This window comes from Mustela nigripes, chromosome 4 (assembly GCF_022355385.1).
Source record: "Mustela nigripes isolate SB6536 chromosome 4, MUSNIG.SB6536, whole genome shotgun sequence".
Taxonomy (NCBI): domain Eukaryota; kingdom Metazoa; phylum Chordata; class Mammalia; order Carnivora; family Mustelidae; genus Mustela; species Mustela nigripes.
The window spans coordinates 134,825,614-134,851,357 of NC_081560.1; the positions used below are offsets into that span (position 1 = coordinate 134,825,614).

At 39.9% G+C, this 25,744-nt stretch overlaps 1 protein-coding gene across 1 annotated transcript in view; it reads left to right on the plus strand.

Moving 5' to 3' along the window:
• Window positions 1-25,744, plus strand: part of MYPN (myopalladin) — a 96,677-nt gene that overhangs the window by 47,054 nt on the left and 23,879 nt on the right. Inside the window, exons 7-12 of the mRNA XM_059395826.1 lie at window positions 6,280-6,421; window positions 8,831-8,854; window positions 11,554-11,670; window positions 12,041-12,413; window positions 20,547-21,137; window positions 21,485-21,623. Of these exons, the coding sequence (XP_059251809.1) occupies window positions 6,280-6,421; window positions 8,831-8,854; window positions 11,554-11,670; window positions 12,041-12,413; window positions 20,547-21,137; window positions 21,485-21,623 (1,386 nt within the window). The remainder of the gene's footprint in view (window positions 1-6,279; window positions 6,422-8,830; window positions 8,855-11,553; window positions 11,671-12,040; window positions 12,414-20,546; window positions 21,138-21,484; window positions 21,624-25,744) is intronic.

Consider the following 25,744-nt stretch of genomic DNA (forward strand, 5'->3'; position numbering starts at 1 on the left):
TTTTCCAAAGTCAAGCAGAGTCTAGAGTGACGTTTATCCATATTCATATCAGTTGGGCAGACATTCTTATGTGAAGCAAGATGCCTCTCCATGTATCAGGTTCATTTCTTGTAATCTGCTTTTGGAATTTCAGCCTTACTATTTTCAAAGATTTGAGGTAGGAAAGCAACATATCTATGACTTAGAGAATACAAGATTTTGAAGGAGAGTTATAAGTAGACCTTTGTATAGATGTGTGTGTGTGTGTGTGTGTGCGCACGCGCATGCACACATGCAAACATATGGGCATGCAAATGTGTGTAATACAGCCAACAGAGCTACCTCTAATCATCTCTTATTTCAATACTAAGTCACCTAGCCTTAAAACAGAGCTTATGTGCCACAGAATCTGGACTTTTAAAAAAGATTTTATTTATTTATTTGAGAGAGAGCAAGAGAACACGAAGAGGGGAGAGGGGCAGGAGAAGAGGGAGATGCAGACTCTCCACTGAGCAGGGAGCCCAACACAGGCCCTGAGATCAAAATCTGAGCCAAAGGCAGACAGTTAGCTGACTGAGCCATCCAGGCACCCCAAATTGGGACGTTTTAATTTTTCATGCCCTTTTGTCACACCCTAGAGACAGTGCTAACTCTTCAAAAACAACTAAACCACAGAATAAATAATTTATACCCAGTACCAGCTAAAGAGTCCTCTCTCCTCTTCCTCACCACCACCTGCCCAGCCAGACACCAGACAGGCGTCCTTGTCTCCTGCTCACTTTCAAATCTTCCCAGGTGTTCTGTCTTCCCTGCATCTGAATCACTGGGTACATACCTTTGGAACGACAATTAGCACACTAATGAAGCTGTTTGCACACACACAAGCACCTTGAAGGCTATCTCCAATATCTAGATGGAAGTCCATGAAGGAAAAATGGGTCCAAAGCCATATTATTCCAATAAATCCAATAGGACTTTAGCACTTCTTTACATTTAATTTTCATGGGCTGGTTAAATGAACAGGCGTAGTGGCTTTTGTGTGGTGACTTTGATACCTCCTTGCAATTAGATACTCTCATGGGCAGATTTATATTTGCTTTGACAAATAAAAATGGGAAAATAAATTAGTCATTAGTTACATCCCAGTAAACCTGGTAAAACTTGAGAATATCATAGGTCCAAATGCATTGAGTACACCTAGCTTTGCCTAGCCCACTTTAAACATGCTCGGAACACTTACACCAGCCTGCAACTGGGCAAAACCATCTAATAGAAAGCCTATTCTATCGTAAAATGTTGAATATCTTGTAGAATTTGTTGACTACTGTACTGAAAGTGAAAAACAGAAAGGTTGGATGCTTACAGAATGGTTGTCAGGGTATTGGCTGTTTGCCTTCGTGACGGCACGGCTGACGGAAGGCTGCCACTCAGCCTTCCTATCTGTCATCACAAGAGAGGAGCACACGGCATATCGCTAGGCCAGGAAAAGATAAAAAATTCAAAATCTTTCGCAGTTTCTGCTGAACGTGTATCCCTTGGGCATCATCGTAAATTTGAAAAAATTGTAAGTTGAACCATATAAAGTCGGGGACCATCCGTGTATGGCGTTTGTTAGATAAATCTCCAAAAACATTAGGAAAACAGTCCTTGATACAAAGACCCAAACTCTGAATAGGCTTTCTCAGCCCTCAGGAGATGTGCTTTTGCCTCCATAAATGGGCTCAGGATTGCTCAGAGGTAGGGCACAGGGATAGGATAGGCTGTGGCTCAGATTCCAGGCAGACTTATCAGCAACGGTGTGCTTGCGTTTGTTTCCACCAGTGAGGGCAGAATTGAGGTCATAGTCACTGCCAGTGTCAGGAAATTTCTGAGTCAGGGCCACTGATGATGGTAATCACATGGCATGGGCCATGAGAGCTGATCATACGTTTGTTTGGGTTATTCCTGCTGTATTTACTTCTTTAGGGACCTCTGGCATTCCAACGCCTGTGATTGATTTTCTATACTGCCCAACAAAGCATTTCTTTGCCAGTAATGGCAAGAAGCTATTTTTCTAAAGCAAAAATTAGAAAGCGGAGTTTTATTTAACTCCTTGTGCCTCCTTTGGTGATAGGGAAGTACTAGCATTGTCTTCTTTTTAAAGAAGGTTGAAATGAAAAGGAGGGCTGCCCAGCAAAACAGTGGTAGCTTGAGAGACTACCATATCTGGTTCACTGCTCTACTTCTAGGTGATGCCTATATTTTTAAAAAATATTTTATGGAAATAGACTATCTTCCATCTTCTATACAGTATCAAAAGCACTCTCACCTCTATTTATGGGGGAGAAAACAGAGCTCACACTTCTTGAGTGCAAAGGGAGGTAGATGATCAAATTAGATTAGAATCTAACTGTTCCTGTGGCTCCCAGTCCGGCAGCAGCTGCCCTGGCCAGCTTTCAAGGCTCCAGCCGCCCTGGCTCCAGCTGCTTCAGCAGTAATTTGAAGAGTGCAAGGGGGCAGGGGAAGTGAAAATTTGAAGAGCACCTCATTATATAATAGCAGAAGCAGGAAAACCCTGAAATAACTGGGCCAGTGGCCGGATCCAGATTTCTAAAGATTACATGCCTCCCCTCCAGACCTCCCCAACCCAACAATGCCAGAAACTTTCTGGCGCAACTGTTGCTCTGGGCGTCTGCACCCACCAAGGGGATAAAAAGGTCTTCCATCAAACACTTCTTTATCCAAACTCCTTTGAACCAACTCCAGCCTAAAGCACTATACACATTCACTTGCAGCCTCTCTCTCCCAAGGTACACAAATATCAACTGGATTAAAAAAGGAATAAACTGGGGTACCTGGGTGGCTCAGTCAGCTAGGCAGCCAACTCTTGATTTTGGCTCAGGTCATGATCTCAGGGTTGTGAGATTGGACCCTGTGTGGGGCTCGCACTGGCTGTAGCGCCTGCTTTAGATTCCCTCTCCCTCCCACCTGTATCCCCACACCAACTCTTTAAAAAAAAAAAAAGTCGGGGTAGCATCTGGGTAGCTCAGTCAGTTAAGCATCTGCCTTTGGCTCAGGTCATGATCCCAGAGTCCTAGGATCAAGTTCTGCATTGGGCTCCCTGTTCGACAAGAAGCCTGCTTCTCCCTCTCCCACTCCCCCTGCCTGTGTTCCCTCTCTTATTGCCTTTCTCTGTCAAATAATAAATAAAACCTTAAAAAAAAAAAGAATAGAATAACAGTATGAACCTTATAGCTGTTATCTTTTAACCAATAAGGGAGATGTCCTTTCTCAAGGTTATCCCTATATTATATTTTTGGATACTGTTTACCTCAGGAGGTTGTAAACCCTCAGTTTAAGAACTTTAGTCCAAATCCATAATTCCTAGTTTACACTAATTAAATCTTTGTTTGTTGGGGAACATTTCATTTATCTTATTCATTTTCAGTGGAGTCAAAATGATTCTGATCAGGTCTGGTGACATTGCGCCATTAGTAACACCCTAAGACCTACTCGCCTGTTGAATATCGCACCATCTGCACTATGTTCAAATGGTGTGATTGGTTTGGACCCTGGTGTGAGTTGGTTCCTTCTCATGAGACTTTTGTAGAAAAGCGGTCTTCAGCAATAACAACTATCATCGTCCTTCAAACTGTGACTTTCAAAAACTTTTTTTGCGTGGCTTGTAAGATGACCCTTGGCACCTCTCCTACTGAGTATTGATGATGTATCAAATAGAATGAGTTTGCATCTCATATCACAGACACTTAGCAGGCATATTAATGTAGTATCTGAGGTATCTTTGCTGGACTCTCAAATAGAACACAGGTCTTGACCTTCAATGTCAAGTGAGCAATTACAACCAATTAATGTTGGTCTCAACTGTGAGCAACATATTCTCAAGTATATTCTTTTGGTGTAACCTCTGCAGATTGAGAATTGGCTGATGTATCTGAACTGCAAGCCATGTCAGAACATATAGAGAGACCTCATTCTTCTTACACCCACTTAAAAAGGATGCCATATTTAATTTATTCAATCCCTTCTTCCACCACCACCACTTTTCCCCCCTTGGTCTGTTTTTCTAATTTGTTTGCCTCAAGGAATGAAACTCTATCTCATATGAATCCCAGGGAGATGTCTGACTGCCGTTAAAATTTTCACTCAGCCTCAAAGCTGCCATGTTACACAGAATCTGATCAGATGTCAAGGTGGAGGGCATATCCACCAGCTTGCCAGGAGTACCCAAGACTCCTTGATGTTCCCTGCTTACTAAGAACATTCCTTTCTTGTCACTAGAAGTTGTTCTTTGGGGTAGATAAAGAATAAGAAGGTATTTTGGGGGAGGGGGTTGTTTTTGTTTTTGTTTATCAAATAGTTCCTTATTAATTCAGAGACCCCTCGGTACAAATCTCATCTTGAATTACTTCAGCAAACAAATTGGAGAGTGCAAAAGAACTCAACACTAATGTTGAACTACAGTGCCCCCTGGCTTTCCCAATATCAACTTACATACCTCTGAGGTAAAAGTCATCTACTATACATAGCTAACTAAGGCTGTGTGGTTATTCCCACCCTTAGACAAATGTCATAAATATGATGGGGCCATGCCATGAACATACTATCATACTATCATTTATATATCTATAAATAATCACAGAATATTTATAAAAAGTGAATGACAAGAGCAAAAAAGTAGCTAAATACAGCTTTCCCTTTCTCTGATGCAGAAGCCAATATTTCCTTAATGCAGATCTCCAAATAGTAATAATAGAAAGCCTTGCAGCATTTGTTACTAATAGAGCTTGTAGAGGAATTTAATCATAATATTTCCATGTTTATAATGTTTGCTCAAACATTAAAAACAATAATATGAAGAAAACAGTAATATGCCCATACACATGCCAAAGAAGAATTTCATAATCAAATGAAGTACAAGAGGCACCTGGGCTGCTCAGCAGGTTAAGCATTGGACTCTTGGCTTAGGCTCAGGTCGTGATCTCACGGTCCTGGGTTCAAACCCAGCCTCAGGCTCCATGCTTAGCTTGGAGTCAGCTTGAGAAATTCTCTCTCCCTCTATTCCCCCTCTCCCCCCTCCCCTACCCTTTATCTTTATTTCCCTCTGTCTCTCTCTCTTTCTCAAGTCAAATAAAGTACTAACTACACAAAATAATGTGTGACTTTTTAAAAAGATTTTTATTTATTAGAGAGAAAGAGAGAGAGGTGGAGGGCACAAGCAGTGGGGAGGAAGCAGGCTCCCTGCTGGGATCATGAACTGAGCCTAAGGCAGACACTTAACCGACTGAGCCACCCAGGTGCCCCAGAATGTGTGCCTTTAAGCTCACAAATCATGAGTGAAAGACTGGTTGTGAATGGAAACTGTGAGTGCCATTCTCTGGTAGATTCTATTATAGAATATATTGATATGATACAGTTCAAAGTGGTTTTGTAGGGGCATCTGGGTCGCTCAGTGAGTTGAGGGTCCGACTCTTGATCTCATCACAGATCTTGATCTCAGGATCGAGAGTTCAAGCCCCACGTTGGGCTCTGCACTTTCAAGAAACAAACAAACAAAAGTGAAGTGGTTTTGTAAACTTTTTTCATGAATGTGCGCAAAAACATTTAATGATACTTTAACAAAATTACAACATACTGTACCATGACATCAGACTCTATTTGTGACTATGATTTTATAGAGATTGTCATTCTTTATATCCCTCAAGAGATCATTGAAGCTATACTTTAAAAAACACATAAAGAAAACAAGAAAACAAAACAAAAGTCAATTTCCAGGAATATTGGAAATATTCCAATATTCCAATATTAAGACAATATTAAGACAAAGCCAGGAAAATGGAGTCAGTTACTTGAGACACAGGGATATTCCACCTCACGAACAGTGACGGTCTTGTGTGGAGAAATACATTACTCTGTTGATGATGCCTCATAGATCCTTTCACAGATTTCTTAAATTGTTATTGTTTCTGGAAACTAAACTCTACTTGGGCATTTAAGAACAGAAGTACTTTACCAAAAGCCAGCATTTTTCCAAAACTTCCAATGTGTCACCTAGTATTTAATATAGTTGTCTGGCACTGCAACAGAGAAGAAAAAGAAGACGATCATGAGGGAAAAGCTTCATATAGGCTCAGATGATTCTATCTTCAAAAATAATCCACAGAATCGAAACTGCTGGAGATGTAGAAGATTTGGAGAGAATCCAAATATGAAGACTATACTATCTTTTTCTAAAATTTGGCACTGGAACTAAATTCCAAAAATGTATACTTCTAGGTTCTAACAATATTCTTCTCATTACAGATGTTACAGAATTTATCAGCCTCTGAAGGTCAGCTGGTGGTCTTTGAATGCAGAGTAAAAGGAGCTCCATCTCCTAAAGTTGAGTGGTACAGAGAAGGGACCTTGATAGAAGATTCTCCAGATTTCAGAATTTTACAGAAAAGTAAGTTGATGCTTTAAAGTTATTTTTCTGATCATTTTTATAAATATATTGTATTCATTTATTTCTATAACTTTTAACAACCAAGTAAAAATATAATTAAAAGAATTTCAAAATTACTTGTATTCCTAATGCTCCAAACTAAAGCCTAATAATACTGTGTTGTCTAGTCTCCAAAAATTTCTCCATGCATGTTTTTCAAATATAAAAATAAATCTAACACTTTTTTGTAAATTGATTTTTTTACGCAGCAGGTCATGAACATCTTTTCGTGTTAATAAATATACTTTAAAAACAAATCAATACAATCAACTTTATGTTTATTTAATCTCCTATTATTGAATATTTCAATTGTTCACAGATTCTTACTTCTGTAAATTGCTTCAATGCATGTACAAGAAAAGTAATTTGTGAATATCTACAGAATAAAGAGTACCAGAGGTGCCTGGGTGGCTCAGTCAGTAGAGTATATGACTCTGGATCTCAAGGTTGTGGATTGGAGCCCCACATTGAGTGTAGGGATTACTTAAAAATAAATTCTCAAAAAAAAAAAAATAGAGAGTACTAGGATTGCTACTATAAATTCACCCATTTTTAGGCTTTCAATATATATTGCCAAAATGCCAGCCCAAAAGTTTGAACTAAATTGAGGATAATCACATAATTGATCATCTAATTTGGGACCTTTTGGGACTTTGGGAGTGAAAGAGATTGCCATTAATAATTACACAGAGATCCCAGGAATAAAACAGGACTATCCCAAATGAGGGGGGGATACATGTTGTTCTAATTATATTTTATTACAATCACCAATGCATGGGAATGCCCTTTACTCATACCTTCACTAATAAAGGATATGAAAGATTTTTAAAATTTTCACTAATTTTATAGGTCCAAAATTGGAACGCTTGTTTTAATCTGTACTTCACTAAGCAAATGGGGGGATGGAATTTTTTTCGTGTTTATTGGGTCTTTGTATTTCTTATTTCTAAATTACCTGTTCACATCCTTTGCTCATTTTCATACTGAAGATTTTTTTCTTTTTTACTGTAAGAATTATTTATATATTCAAGTGGTCAATTCTTCTTTTTCTTATCATGTACTGCTTTCACCTTGACCCATTTCGGTCATAAAATACATTGTAATTTTTTGTTGTTGTTGTTAATTTGTCTCTGCTTATCACTGATATATGAGTCAAACTGCTATCAGGTTTTAACAGTAGCAGCAACAATAACATAATCTGAATACCATTTAAACTTGAGAAGAAAAAAACTTGGGCAGTTCTAGCAGTGTGGAAGGTTCTAAGTTCCACAACTCTCTTTTTTTTTTTTTTTTTTAAGATTTTATTTATTTATTTATTTGACAGGCAGAGATCACAAGGAGGCAGAGAGGCAGGCAGAGAGAGAGAGAGAGGGAAGCAGGCTCCCTGCTGAGCAGAGAACCCGATGCAAGACTCGATCCCAGGACCCTGAGATCATGACCTGAGCCGAAGGCAGCGGCTTAACCAACTGAACCACCCACGCACCCCTAAGTTCCACAACTCTTACTGAATGCCTGCCATTGAACACCTGTATTCTGTAATCAGTACCATGAAGACACTTCCAGGAATGTCAGAGAATTTTAAGATAAAGAATCTGATCCTGGGAACCTGGGTGGCTCAGTGGGTTGAAGCCTTTACCTTTGGCTCAGGTCATGGTCCCGGGGTCCTGGGATCGAGCCCTGCATTGGGATCTCTGCTCGACAGGGAGCCTGCTTCCCTCTCTCTCTGTGCCTACCTCTCTGCCTACTTGTGATCTCTGTCTGTCAAACAAATAAATAAAATCTTAAAAAAAAAAATCTGCTCCTTTGTTATCTACCCTGAGGCTCTCTATGAAAACACTTCATAGCCAGAGAGGTCTTCCTCCATCTTGTATATGCAAATACCCTTTGGAGACAGAATACTTTATCAGGCAGGTACAGTGTAGTGTGAATCAATTACTCAGATCTAGAAACTTTAGAGCAGGAGGTAGAGTCTACATTTTATTAGGATGTGAGAACCCTTGCCAAGAATGAGTCTCAGTCTGTACAAACTTTGTTTCAGGTACAGCTGAAACGGTACCAGTAAAAGCAAGCTGTTCCTGAATCCCTAACTCAGTCACTTTTCCTCACCTAAGGCTTTGTGTGTCCAAGTGGAATCCAGGTGTATCCCGAGATATGGCAACATCTGGTTAGCAGCTCTCTTGCTGCCCTTCTGTGACAACTGTCCTGTCCCCATCAAGGTCATTGGTGCTTTACCTCCACACTTACAGATTAACCTTATCAAATCACTCACGAGTATAAAAGAGACTGAAATTCCGTAGGAAGCTTCTGATGAAAATATGGCCTCTTGGTAAAAGAAATGCTTAGAATCTTTTAATTTTTTTTTTCTTTTAGAACCTCGATCCATGGCAGAACCAGGTAAGGATCATTTTAACTTTGTTAGCATGGTAACATGTTAGCACCAGTGATTACACATATATTAAAAACATATATACATAAGTCAGTGATTTTAAATATCTTACATAAATAGTAAAACATATTGATGTTACACTGGTGTCAAGGAAAAAATGAAAAATTAGGTTTTAGAAGCAGGATTCCAACCCACTCTAGCTATTACTGTAGGAAAAGGAAAAGAGGGGAGCACATGCAAATTTGGAATTTATATCCAATACTGAACATGAATGCAGTTAGTTCCTGGTTTTTAAGGGATGTTTCTTAGGAATATTCTCCCTCCCTTTTTTTTTTTTTCCCCAACACGTGACCTCCCAAAACTGAGCAGAGCAATATACATGATGCTAGATCAGTTCCAATTCCACAGTTTATGTGTCTTAAAACTTATCCATCAAATTTTGAAATTTGCAGAATCAATAAAACCTCCATGGTGTTATTAGATTTGGTTGGGAAGATACCAAGGTGACATGGGAGTGATGGTAGGTGAAGCTCTAACCTCTAGAAAATGCAAATTACTCACAAACCATGGTGTAAACATCTGAAAAGACTTCCTTGTGAGCACCCTGGAAAATTAGATTGTATTCGTGCCCCTGGTAAGAATGATTATTTGGGATTTCATTATTATAATTCTCTCTTCTAAAACTGAATGGAAAGGCATTCCAGAAGTAGACACGGACCATCCATACGGCACAGCCCTACCGTAGGGCCTTGGGGATACATAAGTAAAGAACAGAGCAGCCTTATTCTTGCATTGCTAATGGAGTGGTATTTTTCTCCTTGAAAATATTTCAGGTTTTGACACTTTTGTCCAGAGCAGGCTCTTCCACTAGGCAATTTCATATACAGAATCATTTCAGAGGCACTCAAAAGGGGTCCCTTCCCAAAACAAGTACTGCCTTTCCCAGCTCTGTGATCTAAAATTTCATAGCCAGAGAGGTCTTCCTCCATCTTGTATAGGCAAATACCCTTTGGAGACAGAATACTTTATTTCATCAGACAGGTACAGTGTCATGTGAATCAATTAATCGGATCATCTTCTGAAAGTGGTTGTTGAAGGCTGAGAGTAGAAATGTTTGGGAAGGGGAACAGAGAGAAGGAAGCACAGTCCAAGGGCTCAGAAAAAGTACAGAGAAGCACCAGACCAAACTTTGCCTCTCTATCATTTAGGGTTCTTGGCAGCAATGAAGAAGACCTCACTAAAAGTGGCTTAAGTCTTAAGAAAAATGTATTTTCTCACGTAGCAAGATGTCCTGAGAAATGTCTTAAGATGGCGTGATTTTACATCTCCAAGATCATCGGGGGCCAAGCTTTTTCCCCATTTCCCATTCCACTGTCTTCAGGCTTAGTCTTGTTTTATTCATCTACCCACGACAGCTGCCACAGCTCTGAGTGTTGTACGCAGACAACACTGCAGAGGCAAAATTCAGGAACAAAACTCTTTTGTTCTCTTCTAAGAGCAAAGAAATCTTTCTCATGGACTCCCCAAAAGACTTTCCTTCCTTCCTTCCAAAAAAGGAGAAAAGGCGTTCCCTCCTATTTCATTGACTGGAGTTGTATGGTGCATGCCATGAATTAGAAAGAACAGAACTTAGCGTGTCCAGTCAGGGTTTGCCACCTGAGACCGGGAGAGGGAGAGGCCAAGTTGCCTTGAAGCATGTGACCTCTCCAAGGAGGGTGGACCAAGCCAGAATTCTATTAGGAAGGAGGAAGGAGGGTGAAGAGCTCTGGAGCAGGTACTCAGCACTGTCTGCTGTGGCCTCTGGTCCAGGTTGCCTAGAAGGTGGCCAGCTAATTCATTTCAGTTATCGTGAAACAGTGAGTCCCTCCTAATACACCAATGCTTTTGTTAATTTTGTTTTTCATGTCAAGTCCACTGAGTGATAATGCTACTGTCCTATACCTCTCTTCATGTCAAGGAATATCTAACTATAATAATTTTAGGCTATAATCACATGGTTTAATCTGGGAATCAATTCCATGATGATGGAATCATTATTTGAATAATGGCAAATAACCCTTGTCATTATTCAAAGGGGTTTCATGCTGTCTATTGAAATAATCCGTAAGAATTACCATAGTATTGCAAAAGAGAAGATGTTTTTCACTCTTTTTTCACCTGAAATTTCAAATTACTCTATCAGCTAATTACTATTAGCACAGCAAAATATTTCTTGCCCAGTTTTAAATTGTGGCCTTCATTTTAAATGACCTCAGTGGAAAAGTTCCCCACAGACATAGTGAAATCCCTAGATTTAAAAATGTTTTATTAATCCTTTTATTTCACACAAATCTCCTTTTGCTTTAACTCCTAATTTGTTTTTGTGATTTTTTTAAGTTTACTGTTTCTCAGTTCTATTTTTATCATCTGGACTGATGACATAAAAACAGAAGATGATCCGGGAATTCACAATTTATTAAGATATTTTGTTATTGTAAGATCCTCTTGCCAATAGTCAATGTGGAGTTTTCTGTTGTACATCTTTGATTCAGTGAGCCTGATCATCAGCCAGTCCAATCAGATAATTGTTTAGACTGATTACTTTCAAACAACTCATAGAATCAACTTCTTATATTGACCTTTATAGAATCCTTATCTGATATCAGTAAACTTTATAATTCCATTTCCACAATGAAGTCAGTAACTGTTCTGTTTTACTGGCATTTAGAGGAGATTTGTACTTTGGTCATTGCTGAGGTGTTTGCAGAAGACTCTGGGTGCTTCACATGTACAGCAAGCAACAAATACGGCACGGTGTCAAGCATTGCACAGCTCGATGTAAGAGGTAAGGGTCCTGGAAGGCCAGAACAGTCTAGACTGTGGAACAATATCCAATTTTCATTTTCTTGTTGCATTTATGACCACCACCCATGACCCTGCTGCTATCTCTTGTAGTCCTTAAGAAAACATCCCCTTGGTGTTTTATACACTTCTAATATTCTTTCCAAACCAGTACTTGGGTTTTTAGTTTAGATTGTTTTCCCCCCTGTATCCTCACCATTCTTTAATGCCCCAGATTATGGTCACTGTTTCTGACAAGCATTCTCCCATTACATACTCATCTGGTTGGCTCCATGGCCCAGCTCTCAGTTATAATCCTGTCTCAGTCTTACTGGGTGAGGCTAACAGCTCAGGTCCTGTTATTGTCCTTTCAGGAAACGAAGACCTCAGAAATAATGGGTCTCTTCACTCGGCCAATTCCACCACCAACCTGGCTGTTACTGAGCAACAGCCATCCCCACCCAACCCAGAGCCCCCTTCTGTGGAACAAGCCCCTAAACCCAAACTTGAAGGAGTTCTGGTGAACCACAATGAGCCCCGGTCCAGCTCCAGGATTGGGCTCCGTGTGCACTTCAACCTGCCTGAAGATGACAAAGGAAGTGAAGCATCTTCTGAGGAGGGTGTGGTGACCACCAAGCAGACCAGGCCAGATTCTTTCCCGGAAAGATTCAATGGACAGGCAGCAAAAATCCCTGAGCCTTCTTCACCCATCAAAGAACCCCCTCCAGTTCTGGCCAAACCCAAACTGTAAGTAAAAATTAAAACAGGACCAAGGGTGCCTCTGAGCCTCTCTGAATCTGCCCATTATTCTTAAGAATAATGGGGCTAATTTGCGATGATGTGGATGGAACTAGAGGGTATTATGCTTAGCGAAATAAGTCAATCGGAGAAAGACAACTATCATATGATCTCCCTGATATGAGGAAGTTGAGAGGCAATATGGAAGGTTTCGGGAGTAGGAAAAGAATAAATGAAACAAGATGGGATCAGGAGGGAGACAAACCATAAGAGACTCTTAATCTCGCAATACAAACTGAGGGTTGTGGGGGTGGGGTTAGGGAGAAGGTGGTTGGGTTATGGACATTGGGGAAGGTATGTGCTATGGTGAGTGCTGTGAAGTGTGTAAACCGGCGATTCACAGACCTGTAACCCTGGGGCTAATAATACATTTTATGTTTATAAAAAAAATAAAAGAATTATAAAACAAAACGAATGGGGCTGAATGGGATACCTGAGTGGCTCAGTTGGTTAAGAGTCCAGGTCTTGATCTCAGAGTTGTGAGTTCAAGTCCTGCAATGAGCTCCATGCTGGGTGTGGAGCCTACTTTAAAAAAAGGGGGGGGGGGTCTAAAAACAGAAAGAGAAGAAACAATTTAAATCCTTTGCAAACCATAAATCCTTACAACAACATTAGTGTACTCTCACTACTATCCTTACTGTTAAATATTCTACCTCTGAAAAATGTTATTCTTGATGTTACCCCTAAACTAGCGGATAAAGATGTTTGTCTAACATTAGAGCCTCCAAATGAAGCCCTTCTGTACTCTTCTTATAGAGCCCTTTCTCGAATCTAATAATCCTCATAATCTATAATTTCTTCCTTATGTTTCCCATTTCTGTTTCAGCTAAAGCTCTTGTAGTCATTATGGAAAAGATATCTAGTACTTTTTTGACCTTTCTTTGTTGTGACTAGATATGCTATAATAACACATTAGGTTTCGTATAATATAATAGGGATGAAAGAATGAGGAGCCATAATTTTCAGACTCACCTTGGGGCCTGATGTGATGTCACCCTAACCTCTTAGGGAGCCTCCATTGGAGCCATATTGCAATGTTTAAAGTTCATCCATAATAAAGCAAACACAGAACATGAAATTACTACTACTATGTTCTGTTGGATCAAAGTTATAAAAATTATATTTATAATTACATAAACCTTTAAAGGTCAAAATTAAAATCTATAGTAGCAGTGATCCCATCATGCGTTTCTCAGGGCAGAACACAAGTGTTCAATGGAAGCAGGGGATGCCATTTAGGTTTTTTTTTTTTTTTAGTTTTTTTTATTAACATATAATGTATTATTTGCCCCAGGGGTACAGGTCTGTGAATCATCAGTCTTACACATTTCACAGCACTTACCATAGCACATACCCTCCCCAATATCTATAACCCAACCACCCTATCCCCACTCCTCCACCCCCCAGCGATCCTCAGGTCATTTAGTTTTATGTTTGTCTCACTATCACATCAGGCAAAATCCTGAGCATAAAATTAAATATTATGAGGCATGCCTCTTGGAAAACCACATCCAAAAATGTCTCTGTCCCCTGAAAGTTCTTCTGGTCACAGGAAATAGGAATCCACTGAAGTAAAAAAGTGGTTACTGTAGGGAAATACACAGGAATGGGAACGTGAAGGCAGCCAGGTCCTGCCTGGAGAAAGATACCCCAAGCCTCTGTCCCCCACTCACTCTCTGTCTGGAGCACCACCTTGTTTCTTCTTTGCATATCCTCTCCACTCTTCCCTCTTTGAAGACTCATCACCTCACACCTGGCCCATCATGGCATGTCCCATTCTACAATTTGTGTCAAGTTCCACTGCTAATTAAGTCATTCATAGCAGCTCAATTCCAAATACCAGCTGGTCAGATGCAGAGGATTTATGTTTGGAGGAAAGAAGAGTCAAATGGATCAAATCAGAACTATGAAGGACGGTGAGGTGGGGGATTTCACAGAAAAGGGAATTTTGTGGGCACCTGGGTGGCTCAGTGGGTTGGGCCGCTGCCTTCGGCTCAGGTCATGATCTCAGGGTCCTGGGATCGAGTCCCACATCGGGCTCTCTGCTCAGCAGGGAGCCTGCTTCCCTCTCTCTCTCTCTCTCTCTCTCTACCTGCCTCTCTGCCTACTTGTGATCTCTCTCTGTCAAATAAATAAATAAAATTTAAAAAAAAAAAAAAAAAAAAAAGAAAAGGGAATTTTGGGAACAGGTAATCCAAAACAATTTCCTTGGGAACTGCCTCCTTTATAGAGCCTCCTCTTACCCAAGGACTGTTCAGGGATGATTAGGTATATCAGTTAGGATTCAGTTTAGCTTTGTGTTGCAGAAAACCCAAACAGTGGGTTAAACATATGAGGGTTTTTCCTCTTAAATAAAGGAATTAGATGGGCAGTCTGAGGCCATTAGAGTGGCTCCACAGTCAGTTGACAAGAGACAACCCAGTCTCTTGTCTTTCCACTATGCCTCTTGAGCACTGGCTTCCTCTCCAGGTCTCCTCTTGGTCAGGGATGGCTGATGGTGGTCTAGTCATCATGTCTGATTTCAAGCTGCTGGACAGGCAAATGGGTGGAAGGCCTGATGTCTGACTCATTTTAAGGAGCCTTCTTGGGTCTTACCCAAAAATCTTGTGTTTGTATCTCATCAGCCAGAACTTAGTCACACGGTATATAATAGGTGTAAAGGAGACTAGGAAGTGTAGTCTTTGGCTGTAGATGTTGCCTCCATGAATAAAATCAAGTTCTTTCACAAAGGGAAGAATTAAGCAGTCAGCCAGCAGCATCCACCACATCAGACTTTCAATGAATATAATATTTTATTAAACTATGCAGTGACACGCTCTACAAATCCAGCCCTCAGTGCTATATAATTCTTTAATCTCTTTTGCCTTCCCTAAGTTTTCTCTTAATTGTGTCTATAGGTTGTATTAGTAGAGGGATGAACATATATGTACATGTGCACATGCATACACACAACACACACAGCAGTCCTTTGTGAACCCATATGTCTAACAGCCTTTTCTTTTTTTTTTTTTAAGATTTTATTTATGTATTTGACAGAGATCACAAGTAGGCAGAGAGGCAGGCAGAGAGAGAGGAAGGGAAGCAGGCTCCCTGCCGAGCAGAGAGCCCGATGCGGGGCTCGATCCCAGGACCCTGAGATCATGACCTGAGCCGAAGGCAGCGGCTTAACCCACTGAGCCATCCAGGCGCCCTTCTAACAGCCTTTTCTTACTGGTTTTGACCTCATTGTTTTTAATCTTCTAGGTTTTGCATTACAATATATTGACTCTCTGAATAATCTTCTTGAGGGCACAATTTTCTGCTTATTCTCTCAACTTGCCACTCACATGAAAAATAGACATAATTCTTATAGATCTTAAAACTGCAACAGAAACAAAAACTGTCATTTTTAAACATTGTATCATCAAAGCCTGGATAATTCAGACTTTGAGATTTTCAATTTGAATTCAAGCTGTCTAGAACAGTGATTCTTCATCGGGCTACACTCTCTAATGAAAGGTAGAGCCTTTAAAAAATATTTATGTCTTCTATCCCAACTGAATCAGAATCCCTCCACAGATATTTTAATATTCATCCAGTTTGGAAACTACTGGTCTAAAGTTGGAAAGTCTGGGTTACCACAATTTATCATTCTGCCCCACCCCCTACACACACCCCTCCACACCCAGGGGAACACAATATTTAACATTTAAAGTGGGGAAAATGTCAGACAAAAATCAGCATGTACTGGGAAAGCCTAGGTTTTGGGGACGAGTGTTTCTTTAGAGCAGTGGTTCTCAGTCCCAGGTGCATGCAAAAGCCACCTTGAGCCTTGTTATTCATGGTGCTGGCATCCCCTGGGAGCTTGATAGAAAATGCAGATTCTCAGGCTCCACTCCAGACTTGAATCAGAAGCTGGGGGTAGGGGGCGGGGAGGGCAAAATCTGGGTTTCAATAAGCCCTCCAGAGGCTTCTGAGGCTCACTAAAGTTTAAGAACCACTGACCTACTTCTAAAAAGAATAATAACTAGGCCTGGATCTTTTCCCGGGCTGCTGGACTTTCTGGGCAATGGTGCCTAAATCACTGAGGTTTGTCTTTATCTTGTCTTTTATGCTCTGTGAGTGATTCTAATGTGTAGCCAGCATGGTAGCCTCTGCTAAAACCACAGCTAGAAGCCAATTGCAGAGACATATTTACTCAGAATTTGTTATTCTAATTAGTGATGTGCTAGCAGATGTTTTAAAAACGGATAAAGACAGGGAAGCCCTGATTTGTAGCATTTGCCAATTTTCTCCCACCATGTTCTATTTCAAGCTACTAAAGAAAGGTCATTGAACTGGGAATTGGAATGAGATGTGCACAATCTGCTCTCCAGAGCAATCGAGAACTGGCTCCAGCACACACGGCCCAAAATTTGTGTGGCCAAAACAGCTTTCAAAAGGACTTGATACACTATCTCAAGTTTGTTTTGTTGTTTTTGTCACTAAGCTTTTTCATCTAAAATCCCTAAGAGATTCCTTTGTTCCCCAGAAACAAAAAGAAGCATCTTTATTATTCTGAAACTCTCAATTTTCATTCTTACAAATCTTGAAATTGACATTTGTGGTTCACAAACTAAAAAATAAAAAGCCACCAGTTATTGAGTACTTACATGTTTTCGGTGATTTGATCAATTCTCACAACAATGTTGAGAGTGTACTTATTCCTCTTTTACTTATGAGGCTATCAGGGTCAGAAAAGGTCTAGAAACTACCCCAAGCCACACAGACAATGCATGAGTAGCAGAGCCAGGATGAGGACCTAAGTCGGTCTGTCTGCAGAAACCATATTCTTGAGCATCATGGTTAAATTATGTGTTGTGGCAAAGGAGAAGATATATTCAGGTAACTCAAGAGAGCTGATAAATCTGCCTGGGTAAAAGAAAACTTGGTGTCAGCTTGAAAGCTGATAAAAGAAAGCTTGGATACAGACCCAACTTCAGAAATCTTCATGGCAACAAGAAAAGAGCAGCTGAGCTTGTAGCAATTTATGACAGGCTGTTACTTTGTTTTAGAGATGTTACTCAGGATTTTAGAGCTAGAATGCCTTTGTAATTTATTTTCCCTTCCTTTATTCTTTCATTGTTCTTTGTACCTTCATTATTAAAGCAACAAGTAAGTTCCATGTGTTCTCTTAAATAACCAGTGGTTATTTATGTTGTATGTATGTATAGTAAGATTTTGGAGCCCTGAATAGCTTGTGCTATCTCAGACATGTATATCTCTCCTATAGTGCCTGGCAAAGTTAACACAGAAGATTTAATAAAAGTTCATCAAATAATAGCATTGACAGCTGATGTAATGAATAAGGGAATCCAAATTGCTCTTTTAAATCCCTTGTGAAACAAGACTAATAAAATGAGAAACAAACAAACAAACAAACAAAAACCAATCTTGTTCAACAAAAAGAGACATTATTCTCAAATGAATTTTTCCAGAATCTTAGATAAGCAAAACAATTTAACACTCTATCTCACATATCATTATGTTTAAGGTTTGTGACCCTCTCTAATCTGATACACTGCATTAAATGATAAGGGCTGACATGCCATTGGAAATCTTACTTAAAATAAAAAGATAGTTCTTCGTTTTTATTCAATGGGAACTAAAGGAAAATAAGACTCAATCAGTACCAAATGACTTCCTGCCACTTTCGATCATCCTTATCTTTCTGAGATTACTTACATGTCATAGACTACTTTTTCTATTTCTGTAGCCACGAGGAAAGGATTCTGGAAAATCATAAGACGAAAATTTGTAGACTACTCTGTACAGAGATGTCCTGAAAACCATACAGCATTGTCTTCAGGCTATGGCAACCACAGAATGTGACCTGACAAATACGAAATCCATTAAAAAATCTAAAGATTTTTGTATTTTCATACCATTAGGAAAGTTAACACTAACAGAAACAATATTAATTGTATATATTTTATATTTTCCTAAGGATAACCTAACAAAGATATTTCTGCTTCTCTTGATTGCTGAATCTTTCATCCATGATGAAACTAAAAGGTTTAATTAATCTGTAACTATATTACTTTATTCTCTAAGCTTATATACTTCTAAAAAGTAGAGAGAGAAGAAAGTTACTGTAACAAGTGGTTAATGCTTCTGAATTCTTAGTTTAAGTCAAAACAAGAATTTTTATCAACAAACAAGGAAGGATTGCATATTATATAACTATATGACAACATACGGGGCTCTATTTTGTAAAGTTACTTTTCCATATATTGTAATCAGAAATGTTAATGAGGAGCACCTGGGTGGCTCACTGGGTTAAGCCTCTGCCTTTGGCTCAGGTCATGATCTCAGGGTCCGGGGATCCAGCCCCACATGGGGCTCTCTGCTCAGCAGGGAGCCTGCTTTCCTCTCTCTCTCTCTCTCTCTCTCTCTCTCTCTCTCTGAGTGCCTCTCTACCTACTTGTGATCTCTGTCTGTCAAATGAATAAATTTAAAAAAAATTCTTAAAAAAAAAAAAAGAAATGTCAATGAAAGGAAGGAGAAAGGTCTTAAACTCCCAGAATTAAGAAAAATCAAGGTTTGGAGAACTTCCTGGTTCAACTTTATTACCATTCGTGTTGACTTTCCTAATGCTATGAAAATACTGAACATTTCATTTTTAATAGCTCTCATGTTCAGCAGATCACCTTCTATGTTCCAGAAGCAACCTATGTTTCCAAAGAACATAAAACCATGGCAGATTTGAAACACCACAGTTTTCCTTGTGGATCTTCCTGTAGGTACTCATTTGAGAGTAGATTCTTCTAAATAGCAGCCCTTACAACTTTATGCACATAAGATTTTTACAGATTTTCATTTTCCATTTTCTTTCTTAAGAAATAGGGGCACTTGGGTGGCTCAGTCCTTAAGTATCTACCTTTGGCTCAGGTCAGGATCCCAGGGTCCTGGGATCAGGCCCCACCTTGGGCTCCCTGCTCAGCAGAAAGCCTGCTTCTCCCTCTCTCCCACTCCCTCAGCTTGTGTCCCTCTCTTGCTATCTCTCTCTCTCTCTCTCTCTCTCTGTGTGTGTCAAATAAATAAATAAAACCTTTTAAAAAATTAATAACTGGGGGGCACCGGGGTGGCTCAGTCAGTTGAGCATCCAACTCTTTTTGGCTGAGGTCGAGATCTTGGGGTCACAGGATTAACCCCCTCATTGGGCTTGCTCTGCGCTTAGTAGAGTCTGTTTCTCTCCCTCTTACCTTCTCCCTCTGCCTCTCCCCCCCCCCATGCTCGCTTGCTCTCTCTCTCTCTCTCTCAAATAAATAAATCTTTTTAAAAAAATTACTAGCCATTTTGTTAAGATAAATAAACTGTAGGCAAATCATATAATGCTTCTGTGATTCAGTTTCATACAAAAGAAGAAAATATTTTCTGTTTGATCTTCTCCTTTTAGGAACAAGAAAAGTCTAAGGCTATGTTTCTAATTAAGATGGCCATATAATCTATGATTCAAATCATGACATTTTTGAGAGTAAAAAAAGCACCAGGAAAACAGTCATAAACCAAGACTGCCCAGAATGTATTGAGACATGTGGTCACCTTATCTATAACATTTGTTGTCAAGAGGGGATGAGAAACACCAAGACACATCCAGTGGCTTTCTTAAGGTTTTAAACTGAGGCAAAATGAAGCATACAACGCATTCAGTTCCTTACAGCAATACGTAGCTCACCGCTTTCTGTCCCAAAGCTGAGATATAGTCTGCTCCAGTCAGAACTTTGGGCATTCCCAACAGAGGACCGTTGTTTCTATTTCTTCTTTCTAATTTATAAACATTCTAAAATTGTGCTGCCGTGTTTCAAGGTCACCACACAAAGAATACAATGTGAGCGATGCCTTTTGGAGTTGTGCGTTGTGGTGGCTTTTCCCCTTCTTGCCGACAATAAAACAGATTTAGGAAAGAGAAACCGCTCATGAGGAATTGATCAGCTCATTTCTGACAACTCTGGTTGTGTGTTCTGAATCAGCATAGAACTGTAAATAGACTGTCTCGACGTTTTCTGATCGGTGAGGCTGATAGTGACAGATTTCCCTTCTCTCTCCCCATCTTTTGTGCAGTGATTCCAGTCAGCTACAACAGCTTCACAACCAAGTCCTACTGGAACAACAGCAGCTGCAAAACCTATCTCCCTCCTCTCCTAAGGAGTTTCCTTTCAACATGAGTGCTTTGAACTCCACTGTTTCCCCGGCGGTGATGATGCCCAGCAAGCAGGTGAAGGCTCCTTCATCACAGACATTCAGCTTGGCCCGGCCAAAGCATTTCTTCCCCTCTCCAAACACCACCGCAGCAACTGTGTCCCCTTCCAGCTCGCCAGTGTTCACCCTGAGCAGCACTCCTCAAACCATTCAGAGGACAGTGAGCAAAGAGAGCCTCTTGGTTTCTCAGCCCTCCGTGTCAAACAAATCTCTAGGAGGAGTTTCCGTCCCAAATGAGCCACCCCCTCTAGCTCCAGTAGAGCCAGCACCAGCGCCACTCACGTTTGCCATCTCCAGTGGAAACCAGTTTCAGCCCCGCTGTGTTTCCCCAGCTCCTGTCTCTCCCACCAGCCGGATTCAGAACCCAGTGGCTTTCCTCAGCTCTGTTTTGCCTTCTCTCCCTGCCATCCCTCCCACCAATGCCATGGGGCTGCCCAGAAGTGCACCATCTGTGTAAGTGTCATTTAGATTTCTTGAGTAAAAGATGTCACTTAAGAAAGGATATACAGGGAATAGCTTGGTCTGGGACAGGACTCTCATTTAGTGGATTCTAGATAATCTTATCTCTGAGGCACTAAATGGATATTGAACACCTTACAGGTTTAATAATTTAAATATTGAAAACACCTCTACGGACACAGAGTCTCTGTGCAGTGCTCAACTTTGGTACCCAAGCTGACCTCCCTAAGTGCCTGGTGACTCCTACTGTCTGACCGCCAGTTCAGCCACTCTGATTTCTAGGCTTTCAGACACTGGCAAGGGTTTCTCATGGGTGTATCAGATGTGAATTTATTTTACAGGCCATCCCAGGGACTAATGAAGAAAAACACAAAGTCTCCCCAACCGGTGAATGATGATTACATTCGTGAAACTAAGAATGCGGTCATTCAAGACTTGGGGAAAAAAACGAATTTCAGTGATGCCAGATCAAACCAGCAGGTAAGATTGTTGCACACAATGGTTTATTGGAATTTCATGATAAGAAATATCATTTCACTTAACTTGGTCCTTGGATGGTCAAGTCACCAGACCTCAGTGAGCCTGACCCTGCACTCTTAGAAGTTAGAACATAGATTAACCAAGGGTCATATGGGAAACTCATCCACATGGATCTACAGTTCTTGATTACCGTGGTAGTTAATCAGTTTAACTATTTATATGTGTTTACACAGAATAGAATATGTTAAGGAAAGAGAAGGACTAGCTAGTTTGCTGACCATTCCAGCAATCCTCAACCCAGTATAGGCAAATACCATCACATCTTTGAAATACTGCAATATATGAGAAGATCTAGACTTTAAGGAATGCTGGGATGCCACATTGTCCTTTATTTGTCTCCTACAATCTAATGTGCTAGAGGTCTGTTCACCAGTTCCTCTCACTCTTTACGTTAGCTTGAATCATGTGAAATAGCCATTAATAGGCAATATCCTGTGGTTCAACCCATACAACTCCTTGTTTTCTAGTAAGTGCTCACACTGAAGGAGAAAAAGGAAAGCCATAAGTGAGCATCAAATAAAAGAAAAATAGACTGAGTATTTTGTTATTTGGGCCATTTATTTTTGCATTTCATCATGTGGTTATTTTTTAAATGTAGGTTTACATTTTAATAACAGAACTCTTGGTTAATTTCCCAAGATGGGAACTGATAAAAATCTATTTTGAAACATAACAAGATTTCAGGCAAAACTGTATGCCAAATATTGTGGAAATTGTGGAGTAAGTGATCCCTGGAAACAAGGCTCCAGATTTCCCTGCCCATATGCTGTTTTCCTTTGTTTCTATCTTCATGGTTCCACCTCCAGTGCAGTCGTGGATATACAGTATTTTACAATTGTGCGATATGTTGGGCAATTTTTACTAAGTAGGTTCTTTTGAAAATGTGCTGCTTGAACTGAAGAAGAACACTTAAGCTTGTTATAATTGAGTGTACTTTTCATGTATTATTTCACCAAATTAGGTATGTTTCTGGGACATAAATGCCAAGGCAACTCTTTCTCCCTTCCTTCTTCTAGATCGAGAAACAGGGGGCACAGTTGTCAGACTGTCAGTGGTAGAACTAGAACTAGAGCCCTAGTCCCCAAGACACTTCCCATGTTCCCTAAAACGGTGTAGCCTTTTTCAGTTTTATGACAATTACCTTTAAGCTGCCATAAATGTTGCTCTGTCGGATGCAGCTTTCCTTTCCTATAATATTGTCATCACATTTGTGGTTGTTAATCCTTCTAAATATCACTGAAATCAGATCTGTAGTCAGCCGATGTCTTTTGCAACTCAGAGAGGGAGCAATTGGGAACCCTGTAAAAATAATACCAGGTTAGCACACAAGCCCTGTGATGTTACTTTCATAGTTGCTCTGTAGGTAGATCCATGCTAATCCCCTGCCCAGTTCATGGCAAAGTAGGGTTTGTCTCCTGAAATACTGAAATGTGAGTGTATGTGAACATGAACTTCTATGAATTGAGTGTCCTAAACCTGATAGAGCTCATTATTAACTCCAGGGCCAATAGTGGGGACTAGGAGTAGTTTCAAAAAGCATCCCAATCCTCTTCATTTGAATATCTGTGACATGCATCAGCGTTCCCCTGAGAATCATTATTCTGGGAATCGCTATGGTAGTTTACTTACAGAATTGATTCTAGACTAAGTTCTATGCCATGGGTAAGAACACCAAGCTGCATAAATAAATTGCATAAATGCAATTCAGGAAACTAAGGATCTAAGATGGAAAATTTGCATTAGGTTGGTAGATGCTGATACTGATTAAGTTTTAAGGAATAAAATGATGACCACATTATAATACTGCCTCACATTGTTGCCTTGGGAGATGATAGTGAAGATGTTGTAAAGAACTCTCTAAAATGTATTGTGGCCTAAAGAAGAAAATTTGCTTGGGAAAGTGGAAAAGCAATCATACAGAAATACTTGCCTGTTGATAGTCATCTATATCTGCAGACTGGGGACACAGGAATCAAAATGATCAGTTTTCTTATTCCTATATTAGGATACCCATAGGAAGGGGAAGCAAATGATTTCTTCTGACAATATGCATTTGTTTTAGTTTTATTTTGTTTTGAAAACTTCTAAGTCCAAAAGCTGGACTCTCTGGCCCTATTTTATTCCTAGCCAATGAAGAATAGCAACCTCTTAGAACATGTATGTGGTCTAGCCTTATTCCATTATTCTGAATATGAAAATAAATCAGAGGTCCTTGAACAATGAATATTGACTATAGATAGTTTCCCCCCACCCCCCCAGAACGCAAACTCCTCAGTTAATGTTTTAGAAAATGGGTTTTCTTTGACATATCTACCACTTTGCATTTCCCTTTTGTAGTATTTCAGCATTTACCTTCTAACTCATTTTATAAAACATTTCTAAGTAGCAATTAACATTTGCTTATTGATTCTTAGAACATTATGTGACACAAAGGTATCATCTTTTCAGATGTTCATATTTATTAAAATGGTTAGCTTTCTAAACTGACAGTGAAGTTTCTTTGAGTTAGGGACAAGCTAAGAGAGGTGTCCAGCCTCTAGATTTTAGACTGTATCATCTTATTTTGAAGGGTATCATTCACCACCAGTGGAATATCGGTGGCTTGAAAAACATAAATGTTTAAGGATAGTAATGTGAATCTGAAAGGTCAAAGGAACCCAGGATCACAAAATGTAATAATGAACTTTTCATGATGAATGATTGTTTTTAAGTAATTTTTTATTAACATATAATGTATTATTAGCCCTAGGGGTACAGGTCTGTGAATCGCCAGGTTTACACACTTCACAGCACTCACCATAGCACATACCCTCCCCAATGTCCATAACCCCACCCCCCTCTCCCTTCCCCCTCCCCCCAGCAACCCTCAGTTTGTTTTGTGAGATTAAGAGTCTCTTATAGTTTGTCTCCCTCCCGATCCCATCTTGTTTCACTTATTCATTTCCTACCTCCCAAACCCCCCACGTTGCATCCCCACTTCCTCATATCAGGGAGATCATATGATAGTTGCATGACCAATGATTTTAATTCACACATGAGTTAACATGATTTTCTGCACCCAGTAAATATTTGCTACGGTTAATTTCTACACACTTGCGCGCGTGCGCGCGCGCGCGCACACACACACACACACACACACAGTCTTATTTCAGCTTTCCTCCTTGACCTCATTTCTCTGGAAACCTTCCCATCTCTTTATTCCTGTTCCTTCCCCCAACATACTTTTTAAAATTAATTCTTCTTTAAAACTGTCTGTGGTTCCCAGATACTGTCATGCATGACAAAAGAAAAAAAATATGCACCTGATTATTGCTATGCTTTTTGTTCCTCTAATCTTCTCTAAGCTGTTTAGTTTTTTTCTTCTATCTAAAGCATACCTCTTTCATCTCTTACTATGAACTTCTATGAAAATCCTATGTTGTGAGTCTTGCCATCCATTCCTGTTCTAATAAGAACTCCACACAGCCAATAATCTTATTTTGCTTACCTTGAGCATAGTAGAACCTTGGGATAGTGAAGTGTCCCTATGTATCTGCCGTGGACCTAACCAGGATGCACCAATCACAATCTCCCTGGGACCTCGGATTGGTGGATGTCTTAATCATCGCTGCACCCCTGTTGTGTCTGGCACAGCATAGGTACTCAGTAAATAATTGCTGAATTAGCACACGGCTATGGGGTTTATATTAGTTTCAGATTAGATAGTGAAACTTTTGACCAAATAGAAAATTTTGGATTTGTGGCTTATCTATGGAAAATACCTAACTTGACTATATAGATTCTGATTATGCCTAATTGTGGATACTACCGTATGACGATAATCCACTTCGATCAATAGATTTAAAAGATGAAAACACCGAAATTAAGCAAAACTCTGGTGCTAACTGAATGTCAGCTTCACAAAGAAAAACATTCTCTCCTTTGAGCACAAACATTACTTATAAGCAGCTAATGCAGAAACTGCTGCTTTTACTCACAACGGGTTAAGGCAAGGGGAAATGGAGAATGCGAAATAAATCCAGTCCTGGAAATTCAAGCCTATGTCTACCAACAGTGGATCA